The following is a 15,110-nucleotide window of genomic DNA, read 5'->3' as shown; positions in this document are numbered from 1 at the left end:
AAAGAGCAGGCAGTTGCCTGATTGTAAGTTTAGGTTCCAAAATCAGATTTTCTAAGTTCATATCCTGGATCCAGCGCCAGTGCTTGCCAGCTCTGTGACCTGGAGCAAGTCACCCCAGATCTATAAGCTTCATTCCGCTTAGCAGAACATCAGGGAAAACAGTAGTACTCAGAGCTGGTGGGGTTGTTGTAAGTGCTTACACCAGACAGCATGCTGCAGTCCTCCGTGCCTGATACGGAACAAGTACTCAGTGCTAGTCATCGAGACTTAGCCATTAAAATAATATAAAATATAAATAAAAGACTATACTTAAACCAACCAGCTTCAAATTCTGGGGGAAGAATCAACTTAAAAGACAGGACTGAGTCTGTTATCTAGAATGCTTACAGCAGGAAGGAAGCAAACAGAACTACTTATCTGTAAGTTTTTTATATTAGACAATAAAAAATGTTACAGTTTGGTACTTGGAATCATTCCTCAATTAGCTTTGTGGTAACTGTCCCATCTATGGTACTTAAAGAGCAAATAACTACTTTCTAATGTTCCAAGCACGTTGCTAGGCATATATTAAGTCCTAAAATACTATTATCATTTGATTAACACTGTACAACTTATAGAAGACTTCCATACACACAATTAAACAACTTAACAAATGTTCTGTTAACCACCATGTACCATACCCTGTAGTAGGAACAGAGAAAAATACAAACATATGAGCCCCTTTTCTTTAAAGAATTTGTGGTCTAGCGTAGGAGAGAGACAAACATGTTAACTGTCGTGGTAAGGCCTGTAATCCACTACTGTGGGAACTCAGAAGCGGCAGTGAGAGAGATGGAAAAATATAGTGAGGAGTCAGCTTAAACTAAGTCTTTAAGAAATGGCTAGGAACTCTTCAAAGGCAAACAGGCAAAAAGATGGCATTCACATACCACCAACAATCAATATACATTCAGCATTTCTACCTGCTTAAATGCTTCATAGGCATTAATTCACATAAGCATGACAAGGATCCTTTATTATTCCCTTTTTACAAAAAGAAAAACAGATTACCTAGTTTACATAACTTGACCAAGATCACAGAGGATTAAGTGGCAGAGTGAGGTTTGAATTCAAGTCTGCCTGAGTTCCAAGTCCCATGCTCACAAGTATTCTGCTAGACTTCTCCTATGGCCTCTGAAGACGGATAAGATTAGGAAAGAGTGGGGCTTACAATTTAAGGCCAAAAGCAAGATATTTATTATTTTTAAAAAGAAATATTCCCTTGCTATTGAGACTGAGAAGTTTTTTTTGTAACTTGCTCTTTGGCAATCTAATTCTGTTAGGTAATTAATCTCTTTATTCTGCTAATTTTTCCACTGCACCAAAAACAACTGTCATATTGTGGGCTCATGGCAAGTAAGTAGGCCACCCCACTTCTACAGTTTTAAAAATGCTTTGTCTTTTGTACAAGAAAACAAAGTACCACACTAAAGCTCACAATTCAGTGTTAAAATTGCTGTAAAAAAATGTTTATCAAATTACCGCAATCTCTGAGAGATCATGCAGAATTTAAAGCACTTCATGAAGGTCAGCTAATCATTAGTTCATTCATTCATTTATTCATTCAACAAACAATAGCCTCTCTTATATGTTGGGCACTGTGCTAAGTGCTTGAGATACAAAAGCAAACAAGCCTTCCGAGAGCTTGGTTTGTGCATATTAACCTCTGTTGAATGCTGTACAAAACTATGAAAAATGTGTTATTTCTCCTGCATATTGGTATAAAAAGTACTGACTCAATTCACAAATGACTCATCTGCTCAGAGGACAGCAGCAATTTGGACTTCCTGCCCCTGCAGGGACCCAGTCTCTCCTTATGGCACAATTTTAAACAATCCAGGAAGAGAAAGACCTTGAAAAATACTTTCTTTTTACAAAATATTTGTGTTCGTGACAGTTTACCCTTGTCTCAATGCCTCTGATAGGGGAGCTTCTATTAACAAGAGGGAAAAAGAATTTAATCGGGCATCTCTCACAATCACAGGAATACATTTCCAAAGAAGTCACGGTACAAACAGAGGTTAAAGGAAGGTGAAGGAGAACTATCACTTAGGTAGGTTAACGACGTTTCTGAAGGCTGATCTCGAATCCTAAGTCTGTTTATCATACTTCTAGGAAAATGTATTCCAAATTCTAGTCAACTTAAGAATGGGAAACATTAAAAAAAAGGGGGGGGGGTGGATTTCTGCAAACTATACACTACGCTGTGGCTATTTCTACTCAGGGCCAGTGATATAAATTTTGCAGCCTCCTGACTTCTGTTGAAAATCATTTGATACTGTTTTGCAGGCTGCTGTTTGACAGCTATTGTCAGCTGTTAAAAAGTGTCAGAATCTCAGCACTTTACCAAGGTTATTTCCTATGCCCTCAAACTATGTAAGCAGGCCAAGCACATTCTTAAAAAAAAAAAAGGTGGTTTATGTTGAAAAACTAGCTGACGAATGTCTAATAAAGTTGCTGTTCATGTACAGAATTTTATTCAGGCAGTCCTTCCTTCTGGTAACTTCCATATGAAAGATGATGGTTCTTCAATCCATATCATTATCAATGTATTTTAATTGATTATTGATCAAGGTTGTGGACGACCAGAGCAATGTGTTTAACATATGAGAACTGTGCACTGTTTAATGTCAATATGGAACATCACTGTAAAATCTTAAGGTCTACAAATCCTATGTACTCATGAAGAAATAAGACTAATTTACTTTTTATTATTAAACTATGATTGTCTCTTAGAATAATTAGATCAAAATCTCCTATAGGCCAGGGTAATTTGAAAGTCCCAAGCTCTGGTATAACTTAAGAGGTAAATGGGTTTAACAAAATGTAATATCGAACATGGACACCAGGACATACAATTTTTTTAGCGATGTCAGGGTCCAGTGTAAAAATTCCAGACCCCATAAATCACCACATCACATAGCTTTTGGCATTTACCCAGTTTACCTGATGAGCCAAGTGGCACTTATTTCGGTCAAAGGCTGGACAATAAATTATGGAGTAATTGTAAGAAGTTTTCTCCATTTTTTAAATAAATAAGTAGCAACCATCCAATCTCCAGAAATTCTTTAAATGACACTATCATCAACTGCCTGCATCCTTTATTTTGCTGAAGTCAAATTCAACAACACCGATGAGCAAATTTTTAAAATGGCGTCCACTTTCATTGCCTTTATAAAAGCAGAGTTACAGTCTCTTCTCTCAGTAGCCTTAAAATCTCTGCAAGAAGAGACTAAAATAATGAGTTAGGGGTGACTACAGCTTTAAGGTTGGACCCACCCTAAAAACATGAGACAGATCGTCCATGGATTACACTCTGAGGATCACTAGCTTCAAGGATAAACTTCAATGCCCATCTAACCTGATCCTAAATATCCTTTTTCCCTTTGCCTACCCTCACCCGTGTTTCTATTCTTTCACTCCAGTTAGACTCTTCACTCACTGGCGGGCAGTCTGTAGCAGCAGTATCCAATAAAAACATAATGCAAGCCCCACATGCCATTTTAAATGTACTAGCAGCCATATTTAAAAAGCAGAAAGAAACAGGCAAAATTAATTTTAATAATGCAGTTTATTTAATATAACATAGGCAAAATATTATAATTTAAATAAGTAATCAATGTTAAATTGTTCATGAGATATTTTACATTGTGTCTTTGATCCTAAGTCTTCAAGATCCCATGTGGATTTCACACTTAGAGCACGTCAGTGTGGACCAGACACGTTTCGAGTGCTCAGTTGGACATGTGGCTCATGGCCACGGTATGAGATAAGTCTAGAACAACTATTAGGTCTCTGGAGTCAGACTGCCTGGGTTGGACACCCAGCTTTACCCCTATAGAGTCATATGACCTTGGGCAATTTATTTAATCTCTTCTGCCTTGGCTTCCTCTTAAGCAAAATGGAGTTAATAACCATTTACACCTCATATTGTTGGTCAAGAGCTGACATATGTAAAGCACTTAGGAGTAGTGCTTGGCACACAGACACCCTCAATGGCTGTTACAATGAGTCCTCTCTATATACAGCATCCTCACTCCTCATTCTTACTCTGTGCATTTGTCTATCCCATATTTGACAACCAAAATGCATTCCCATTTGTCTCCACCTCTCCAAATCCAACTTCCCCTCCAGGACTCAGATGAACTCTTTATGAAGTTTGCTTGCATCCACCAATGGTCCTTCTCTCTTGTGAAACCACAGCACTTAACTATATTTTTCTTTCAGAATTTAAGTATGAACTGTGCTGGGTCATTTGCTGCATTGTTAACTTGTTTGGTTTACCATAAATGCACACCTTGTTGATACAACTATTAGGCCTCGGAGGGCAGAAACTACGTATACTGTATGTGTGCAAACTCTCATACACACATGTACATAAGTATCTTCAAGAATACCATAACCACTTAATAAATATTTATATCCATTTAGGATACAAAGTCTTTAAAATGACTTTCTTACCCAAACACTTCCCCATTATAGCCCTATAAAAGCAGCAAGATTTAAACAAGCATTTTAAAATATAGTGAACAAATCAGCTGCTGATTCTAAATCTTTTGCAATTTCACAGAAATACAAAACAATAACAACTTTACTTTTTGTAAACTTCATATACACAGACTTTATGCCCAGGTCAAAACCAACTTTTTCAAATAAGCTTTCTATGTAAAATTAAAAACATATAAACTTTAATAATTCTCTATTCCATTCCATTTTAATTAATAAGAAAAAATAATTAAAAAAACAATAATTCTTAGCTTTAGTTCTGATTAAAAATAGGAAAAATAGAGTATTTCTGTCCTAATTCAAGTCTAAGGGGCAGAATTCGATTATGTAAAAAATGATCCTCTAGAAATATCATTCAAAATAGTTGGCCTGATATGGATTAATGAGTCTTTATAGTTCTTACACAAACACAAACACACACACACACACACAGTATATTTCGACATAAAACGATACCTGTATCATTACTTTAAAAAGATCCTGCATCAATAAAGGAAAACCAATACATTCATTCAATTAGGAATGAGTTTCAGACTAATGTTTTGGTAGGCTAGAAAATAACCACAAAGGACACTGAGATCCCAAATAAACACCGGAACTGTGTCTGTACTCTATTACGCAAATATTCTTTTTGCCAATGGGAATAAAACAGGTTATACTAAAATCAGTTAAAAAAAAACAGCAAATATTGCCTACTGGAGGCATCTAAAACTAGGTCACGAGACTGCTTCCCTCGTCTTGTTACTTCAGTGCTGTGATTCATGTGTCAGATGTTTCTCCTAAGGCAGTTATTTTACAACTATATCACATCAGTATAGCATCAGCTATAAGCAAAATATTTCAAAGGCTCATGTTTTCAACTAGGCTTTCCCATCTCATTTCCTGTACAACCTACCGGGGGAGGAAATGGCATTTCCAAACACGCAAGACATCTCTGCATAGTTTTGAATCTGTAATTTTAAGGGAGTGGGGGCAGCAAAATTTTCTTGAGGGAAGAGCTTCCTTTAAACATCTATTCTTTTCTCATTCTTAGCCATTTTTTCCTTAAAATTCACAGAAAATCAAGGATTGCACTGAGGATTCAATTTAAGTCTTTCAAGAAGTTTGCCAGCTGACATTATTTTGTTAGTCCACCTCAATTGGTGAAATTACCCTTCCCTCTTATTTCACACAACTTGAATCATACCTGCTCTCTATATAAATAAAATTTTTAAGCTGATCTCCAACTTATATGATATGCAGAGAAATAAAAACAAGCAAGATGAAGTTACAAGTAATAGCAACAAAAATCAACTACGTCCTCATTGATTAGTAACTTGACTTCTCAATCCTTAACTTTTCTTATACCCATCACTGAAGAGGGCTGTTTTGAACTGTCTAGAATAATTGTTAATATAATCATAAGCCCTTGTTCTTACCCTTATCAAGTTAAATGTTTTGCCTGGATGAATAAAACCAATGACTTTAAAATATAAAATATAACTACAACTCCCTCTGGAGAGAATTTTCTCCCTGAAGAGATTAGATTATAGTAGTATAAAAGATATGTTCAGTTTCTCACTTGATAAATGATACAGTCATTGAAATCTTCAAAGTATAGGGAAAACATACTGTAATTCAATCATCAAAAAATATAGGTATCTTTTTAGGGATATTTCCAGTGAATGAATTATTCTACCAATGAAAGCTAAAATAAGAAATTAAATTTCTGCTTTCCATAGTTCTATTTAATCCCAAAAATACATTATTCTGATTTGCTTCTGAATAGTATGTCCTCATAAAATGAGCGTTATCTTTTTCATTTAAGAAGAACCTGAAGCTAGAGAGGAAATTGAATTCTAGAAGTGGGCAATTAATTTGACAGTATTTGCTTTTTCCAGTATGAGTATGTCAAGATCAAAAACAAAAAGAGAAACTGAAATCATTAAATGTTACGAAAAGGAAAACTTAATTTAATCTTCATGGTCTAAGAAAAGATCTGATTAACACTGAATCAAATTCACTCCCGTTCTTCTAAGACAAGAAAAAAAGAACAGATAAGGTACTTGGTTTATATAAAGAGCACGAACCTCTAGAGCCTATGACTCAGAAATAATTCGGGGGTTCAATCAATTTTACTTGGCTTTTCTTGGTCAAGACAAGGAAAGCATCACATAGCAACACAAAGTAAAAAAGAGACTAATGAAAAGAGAAGCTGCTTCTTAGTCTCCTATGCTTCAGAATTATTAATCTTTTTCTATTTCTAGGGAAACCGAAAATGGGAAGATAACTTGCATATTAGCATAGTCCTTTCAGCACATAAAAATATGTAGCAATCTAAAATGAGGCAGCCATCCTATTTTCAACAAACAGGAGTTTATTTCTTTCAAACCACCATGATTAAATCAGACTAGATCTTTAAGGTCCCTTTCAGTTCTAGAATTCTAATGACTCCTGTTGTCAAATAAGTAGCCTCCTGTATCACATAAGAATGCTGATAGTCAATTCAGAAAATGACAGAACTGAAAATATCTTCAAGCAAAAATAAGAGTGCATCCTCTTACTCTAAGGTTTACAACAATGAACATGTTTCCCTTGCCCAAAAACCTAAGAAATTTTTAGACCCACCATAACCAAAACAATAAAACAAAAAATGCATAGACTTGAAGAAATTTAATATGCCCTGTTCTTCTTCCTATTTTGTTTTTCAAAAGAAGTCATTAAGGGCAATAATATGTATATTAGAAAGAACTTTTATATCTTCTACAATTGTTTCCTACAAGTTCATAATTATGTGTTATTGATTTATTATATCCCAAGCTGCAGAAAAAGACAGGCAGAGCTAATACGGTGAGGGAATTAGAAGGCGAAGGTATGAAAATACTGCTAGCTACAGCTAATTTCTGCATATTCTAGAGCCAATTCGATGTCTTCCTGACTTAACTCCTTCTAATATTCCATTATTGCCCCTGTGAGGAAACTTTCCTCATATTTAAGCTAAATTCTTCCAATACCAGCTTAATCTTGCTATTACTTCTAATTTAAAAAAATACAGATAAAGTCTGAAAATAATCTTATCATACAAGAAACACTTTTCATTTACTAGAAGAGCAAAAATCAAAGAAACTGGTAACAGGGAGATGACAAGTATGTGTGTAAACAGTACTTCTGTTTACCATGGACAGGAATGAACGTGACCAATTTTTAGAGTAACTGGGCAACTGTCATCAACAATTAAAATGTGAATTCCTACTATCCAGCAATTACAGTCCCTGAAACTTACATACAGAAATATTAGCATTATGGGTAAACCATGTATAAGGACACTTACTAAGCAAAAACATCAGAAATAATCTAAAGTTCATTGATAGGGGAATGGGAGTCTTCACTGGAATACTGTGAAGCCATTAGAAAAAAATGCCACCAAGTTGTATATACAGACTTGAAAAGATATTGACATTATATAATTAAGTAACCCCCCAAAAAGTTCCAGAATATACCATTTTACAAAAATGAGACTATAATATAAAATTTAAAATACCCATGTGACAAGTATGTGTTTATTATCTAAGCAGAAAGTCTGGAAGGATTCTCACCAGGGTAGCACTTTGTAACAGAACTTTCTGTAATGATGGAGGTGCTCTAAATCTGTGCTATCCAATAAGGTAGCCACTAGGCAGGTATACGTGGCCACTGAAATGTAGCTAGCAGGACTGAGGAACTCAATTTTTATTTTTATCTAATTTCTATTAATTTAAACTTAAATTTAAATAGCCACATGTGGCCAGTGGCTACCATTTTGGACAGCATAACACTAGTTTTAACATCTGGAAGGTGGGATATAAGAAATCAGAAGTAGTTTCCTGTCTGACTTTATATACTTTAAAAAAAGGGAACGTGACAATGAGTAACTCTCTCTCTCTCTTGATCTGAGACTCTCTCTTCTGGGAAATTTATGTCTGAGACTTAGGCTCATATGATACACAGAAAAGTGATCTGTGTTCAAGAGACTCTTTCTGGTCTTCTTTTCAAAGGAGGAATACGGCATGGCAGACACCTAAGGGTTTCAAGGATTCCTTTCCATGAGGTCCTTAGGGTCTCAATAGTCCCAACTGATATTAGCACAGTAGTCATTCAGACACACTTGCTGTCTTGTAGCTCCAGGACTGTCACTGTGTAGACCATTAAATAACGTCTGACGAATACCAATCTAAGGAAAAAATGATCTCCCCTTTTAAGAGATCCTGCAAAGGCCATCTAACTGGTCATTCTATTTCTACTTTCACCCACCACTCCCATTCATTCTCTTCCTTGCTGACAAATAAATATTACCCTGGTTAACCTATTTCTCAGCTCAAATTCCCTTCATAGATCGCCACTGCTGTATCTAGCGAATTTCAAACTCCATCCATCACCACGGCTACTGCCTTAGTCCTGTCTGTACTTCTGAGGGCCCTGATTTGGTCTTGTATGAACATCTCCCAAATGGTCCCCTACCTTTAGCTCTGCATTACCCAAGCTACCCTTTTCAGAGCCTCCAAATCCATCTCTCTACAACTCATATCTTGAAATGCTATACTTTGGCTTAAAACCAACAATGGTTAGGTTGCCACTAGCACAGACTCCCAGAAAAATTCAAATGGGTTACAGGTGAGCCAAGACATGGCTTTTTTTCTTATTTGCTTTATTGCAAATACTATTAGAAGCAGATAACTGAGAAAAATAACATACATTATCACAAATTTAGATAATTATTAAACAAAAATGGTAATCTGTTGGGATGGATGAGTTGTTTACAGTACCTTAAAGGGGAGGGTTTTTTTAACAACTTGGAGCAACTTATTATAATAATACTTGGAATGTGTGAGAGGTGAGCCTTTATTTAGTAAAGTAGGAGGAGGCAGGGTAGAAAAGTAGGCATCTGGTGCCTACATAGGCGCATCTGGAAGCTGATCTACTTAAAACCATATTTCCAAGAAACCTTAGCAAATTTCCACGTAATCCCAAGGTATTCTTACTTCCATTTGAAGACCCTGCTACCGTGTAAAATCTGAAGGCTTCTGCCCGTCTCTCCAGCTTTATCCCTTACCATGTCCCACTCTCCCACCACAATTTATTATCTGCAGCTTTCTGACCCCAATGCTGTTTCACATTTCACATCCCTTGCCTGACCATTTTCTCTCCACCTGATGGACCTCTAATAAACTAGTAAAACTTGGCGAAAATGACAGTTCCCCTATAAAGACTTTTCTGAGTCCCCTACACAGAATGAACCAACACTCCTTCATTCTCTATCATATTCCAATTATAGCATAACACCTCCAACACTCCTTTTACATACTTATCTCCTTTATTGCTGAAAGCTCCTTGAGGAGAGGAACCGATTTTATTTACCTCTAAGACTACTTTGTGCTTACTAAGGAGCAGGTGTGCAATAAGTATTAGCTGAAGGAAGGAATTAAAGACTGCTCATGTCAATTTCCTTACGACAAAAATTTATCTCCAAGACACTCTTCCAAATTTAAATAGCTAACAAAATCCAGTAACTCTATAAATTTTCTGAAATTCCTATAAATGTTCTTCTTTCAGATTACTTCTCTCTCCCCAGTATTATCACAAACAAAAGCATTTTCACCAAGTACAAAAAAAAGGGTATTTTACACCATTTATAATATTTCAGCCTAAAATGATTCCATGATTTTAGGTTACCCTAAAAAGCACACTTTTCTCTGTGATTGTATAAGAACACAATTTTAATTGATTTAATTAAAGTTAATTCCCTGTATGCTTTATCTTCTATCTTTCTGATAAAAGAGGCAAGAAGGAAAGCTACCCCACCTTTTAAGTATGTCAACAGAAAATTATTTTACTATTGGGTAAATAAGAGATCCACAAGATTATAACATCTAAATTACCTCCAATATTCTAATTCTCCCTCTCTGTACATGTATTTCTTTTTTTCTTTCTTTTTTTGTGTTTAACTTAATTATAAATATCAGAAAGCTGATACAGAAATCCAGTCTCATTGGAAATTATCTCACTGTAAGTTAGGTAGGCACCTATACTACTACACAGCTCCAAAATTTTGAAGTATGAGACCAAATTTTATGTCTAAAATAGATAGCATTTGGTTGAGTAGAAATAATTATGAATATTTATCACTAATGTAAACATTGAAAAATAGTAGGGATCAAGATCTCTTTTACAGCAATAGAAGACAGTCTCATTTTATAACTGATGATATTAAGTAACAGAAAGCCATACTGTTATTCTCTGACAATTCAAATATGGAAGAGAGCAGTACTGAGTTCTGGGTACCCAGGTACCAGGTATTACTATGTCTATGACAATATTCACATTAAAATAAAAGTTATTAAACCAACGGGTAAGTCATCAAAATTATCATTTACATAGAAATCATGACAAGTAATTGAGGTTTCTTTATTCTTTTGGTTTCACATATCCCCTAGAGATGAGCTGGGATAAGAAATTCAAACTATATAAGCTAAGTAAAACGACCTCATGACTTCTGCTTCCCAATAAAGTAATTACTTATAACACTAATAAATGAAGTGTAGAAAAGCCAAGCCAAACACCATCATAACTGCATTCCTACTCTGCAAATTTTCACCCTCACAAAAGTTTAGATTCAGGTTTTCTTAATGAAGAGCTCTTTACATAACTTTATTTTCTGTAAAAGATGGCCCTGAGTGATTACTGAAATCCAGAGCCCTTGTCACTCCAAGAATTCCAAGTAAACTACCTATAATTGGCTAGCCATTTTTCTGGTTTTCATTTCTAAATTAAAGCACCATTTTAACTGTAAAATACAGGTTTGGCAAAGGGGCTCACTGGTTAAGGGGTTCTTTCTCCGTTTATTTTCTACTTGAACTGATGGTAGCCACAATAACCAACCTACATACACCTAAGAAGTTTATTCAAAAGGGTAATAAATTAAATCACATTTGCAAACGCATAGGCATATTATAAATTAATATAGATGTATGGGGTATGATTATACTCCCAACTGCCTGGATCCAGTTCACAGTCTAAGGCTACCCTTCACTGTACAGCCCTGGACAAGCATTCCACATGTGTGTGCCTAAACTTTTGCTCCTGTAACTGTGCCATGCAATATGGCAGCCACTAGCCACATCTGACTATTTAAGTAAAATTAAAAATCCAGTTCCTCAGTAACACTTGCCATATTTCAAGGGCTCCATAGCTAGCTGTGGCTAGAGAGTCCCACGCTGGACAGTACAGACTTGGCGAAGAAAACAAGGTGAAATGATTGCGAGTAACAAATGAGATCAAGGGGGTGGGGGGGGACCATTTTGGATTAGATGTTCAGAAAGAGCCTCCCTGAGATGCTGAGACTTGAACAAAATGCAACGAGCATGCAAAGATCTGCACAGAACCTCCAGGGCAGGGACAGGAGCAAGGGCAAAGGCCTCAGGCACAAAGGGGCTTGGGTGGTTTGACAGCAAAAGCATAAGAAACATGGGGAGAAGAGTATGAGGTGCAGGAAGTGGCAGGGATCAGGGCCTTGGGGGCCTCATAAGAACTCTGGATTGTATATTAAGTGCAACTGAAAGCCACAGGGGAAGTGAGGGTATAGCTCAAGTGGTAAAGTGCACACTTAGCACGCATGTGGTCCTGGGTTCAATCCCCAGTACCTCCTCTAAAAATAAATAAACCTAATTACCTCCCCCGACTGCCAAAATTAAATAATATAATTTTTAAAAATCACAATTTAAAAAAAGGCCAAAGAGGGTTATAAAGAGGGGATTGCTATGATCTAAATTATGTCTTTAAAAGTTCACTCTGACTGCTTTTGGGAACTAATTACAAGAAACCATTGCCCAGATCAGAGAAGATGGTGGCTGGACCAGGGGAGTGGCAGTGGGATAGAGAAAACATGTTCTTTTCTTTACATCCCCTGTCTATAGTCCTATGTCCACCATCCTTCACAACCTGGCTCCTTGAAATAGTCAACTTAATTTTTTAATGCCTCAATATCTTGTAAATATGATTCCTGCCTCCACCATTCCACTGAAACTGTCCTAAGGTTCCAGCCACCTCCACCTTCCCAAAACTCATGAGCTTTTGTCTCCTTATCCTAGCTGACCTCTGCTACATTTGCAACTGCTGACCCCTCTTCCCTTTCCTCCAATTCTCTCTCACTCCTGGGGCATCACTCTCACCTGGTTTTCCTCTTTGTTACGTTCTCAGTCCTCTTCCCATTAACCTCTATGTGACTCCTCAGTGCTCCTCTACTGTTTTGCCTTCAGTGCTGAGTTCATTTCACTATATACATAATCCTTGAGACCTGACACTTTTTGCTGGTATCTCCCAAATTAACACCTCTGGCTCAGGGATCCTCACTAAGTTTTAGGCCTCCAGCTGAGACCACCACGAGCATTTAAAGCTGGGCAAACTGCAAACACTTAAAGATGCCAAAGGTCCAAAACCTACCTCCTTCATTAAAAACCCTTGCCCATGCCAAATGCCAAAGGCACCCTCAACTCCCTCTCACCAGCTACAACCCCCAACACCAGATCTTCATTAGGTTCTGCAGATTCTACCTCCTTAACATCTTTCTAATCTAGACCCCCTGCTCTCAAGTCTTGCTGATGCTATTTTAGTTCAAGTGCGCATCACTTTCACGTGGATTATTGGAAGAGCCTCCCAACCACCTTCCCTGCTTCCTCTCTCCCCTTCCTACCAGTGCCAAAGCACAGAACAGGTTGATTCAACTTTGTTGATTACATTACGTACAGATCTGATGTCATTCCTCTGCGTAACATCTTTCAGACGCATCCCATTCTTTTCACAAGGCTTCTCGTGATCAAGCTCCTTATTACCTTTACAGCTCATCTCCCCTCCCTTTCCCCCACATCCTCTTCTTCAGTCATTAGGCCTTACTTAGTTCTCTAAACATCACGCTATTTCAGGCCTCCCTTTCTCTGCACATGCTATTACCTCTTCCTAATTCATCTAACTACGACTTCAAAGGTAGGCTTAAGCAAAACCACTTCAAGGAAGTGCCCCCCTAGTACCATATATATATATGGGGGGGGAGAAATACATTATCTCAATCACACTGTACGGTAGGGGTTAACTTATTTGTCTCAGTAAACTGTAAGTTCTGAGACTGCAGAGACCAACTTTATTTGATTTGCAGCACTACTGACTGGCACAGAGTAAATATTCATACACAGTTTTGATTCAGTATCAAACTTTAAAAAGGGAGGAGCTGACTTATTGGGCCTTTTATGACCATCCCAGTAGAGCACAAAGTAACAGCACTCTACGACAAAGCCTGGCGTGCTTCAGACTGGAAATACGAAGAAATCAAACGTAAAATACACACACTTTCAATAACAGAAATGCAGGACATTCTGAGGAACTATGCAGTAGCTAATAAACCAGACTTTGCATTTTAAACTACTGGGCGAGTTACACTGTTTGATGATAATAGCAGGTGGACGGCTTCCCAGCTCAATAAAACATACTAACTTTTCCTGGCCATGCTACTGTAAATTAAGTTCCTGAGGGGGATTCTCACTCCCTGACAGGTTATTTTCCTGATGTGGGAGATGCCTACTCACCACCTTAGGAGTCACTCACTTGTCAATCACTTATTCTCTGAATCTGAATGAGAGGAAAGAGGATGGAAGAAGGGAGAGTGTGGGCGATGGTTAACACTTTCGGAAAAGGAGACAGCAGAAGGCCAGGCATGGGGGAGCGGGGGGGGGGGGTGCTGAGGCAAAACCAGGCCTAGAACGCTGACAGCTGGCAAAGAATGGGGAGAAGGATGCGACCACGGAGCAGGCAGAACGGGGACCTCGGGCCAGAAGGAGGGGAGCTAGAGGAGACGGAGAGAGAAAGCTAGCCGGTGGGGGTGGGGAAGTGGGACAGGCCGAGACCGGAGGAAGCAGGACGCAGTGTTTGGCCAGAGGGCGGAGTGGCTTAGGGGAAAGCTGGGGCGACAGGAAGACAACACAGACGCAGCCAGGGCGGACGCGGCTTTAGGACGAGGACGGCAGGGGATCCGCGCAGTCAGAAGAGGGAAGGCGCCGGGAGAACTAGGGACCCCGGGGGCAGAAGGGGCGGGAGCGGGCAGGAGCCCCCAACCTGCCCAGCAGGGGCCGCGGGCAGAGGCACTTACTGGGGTCCCTCCGCACGGCGCCGCTGGGGGTCTCCGCCCGCAGATGAGGGAAGAGGAAGTCCCGGGCGGCCTGGAGGTCCTGGAAGTAGCAGAACTGGACAATGGAGCAGGCCATGGCTCCGGGGAACCCCGCTCGGGCATTCACCTCACCTCACCACGCCCTTGCCCCGCGCCACCCCACCGCCGCCACCGCCGCCACCGCCGCCACCGCCGCCACCGCCGAGCCAGAACAGCTTCAGCCACGCAGGGGCGGGGAAACCAAACCGGAAGCTGTCAGCGCCCTCGGGTCCGCCGCCCCGAACGCTGCGCGTGCGCGGGACGGCCCCGGCGCCCGGGCCGGCGAGGTCCGAGTCACGTGACCAGTGGTGGCCCGTGGAGGGGGGTCTAACATCGACGTGGAGGCAAGGGGCCGGCT

At 39.0% G+C, this 15,110-nt stretch overlaps 1 protein-coding gene across 2 annotated transcripts in view; it reads right to left on the bottom strand.

Moving 5' to 3' along the window:
• The window catches only part of RAB3GAP2 (RAB3 GTPase activating non-catalytic protein subunit 2), a 73,265-nt gene extending 58,379 nt beyond the window's left edge, over nt 1–14,886 (bottom strand). The window contains exon 1 of one of the 2 annotated variants that reach the window (XM_031438396.2): nt 14,696–14,886. In XM_031438396.2, the coding sequence (XP_031294256.2) occupies nt 14,696–14,810 (115 nt within the window). In that variant the 5' untranslated portion in view covers nt 14,811–14,886. The remainder of the gene's footprint in view (nt 1–14,695) is intronic. The other variant, XM_010992979.3, reaches the window with a different exon arrangement.
• Nucleotides 14,887–15,110: the final 224 nt, after the last annotated feature.

Source organism: Camelus dromedarius, chromosome 21 (genome assembly GCF_036321535.1).
Source record: "Camelus dromedarius isolate mCamDro1 chromosome 21, mCamDro1.pat, whole genome shotgun sequence".
Lineage (NCBI taxonomy): Eukaryota > Metazoa > Chordata > Mammalia > Artiodactyla > Camelidae > Camelus > Camelus dromedarius.
The sequence above is the reverse complement of the archived record's forward strand: the minus strand, read 5'-3'. Positions and strand labels throughout refer to the sequence as shown.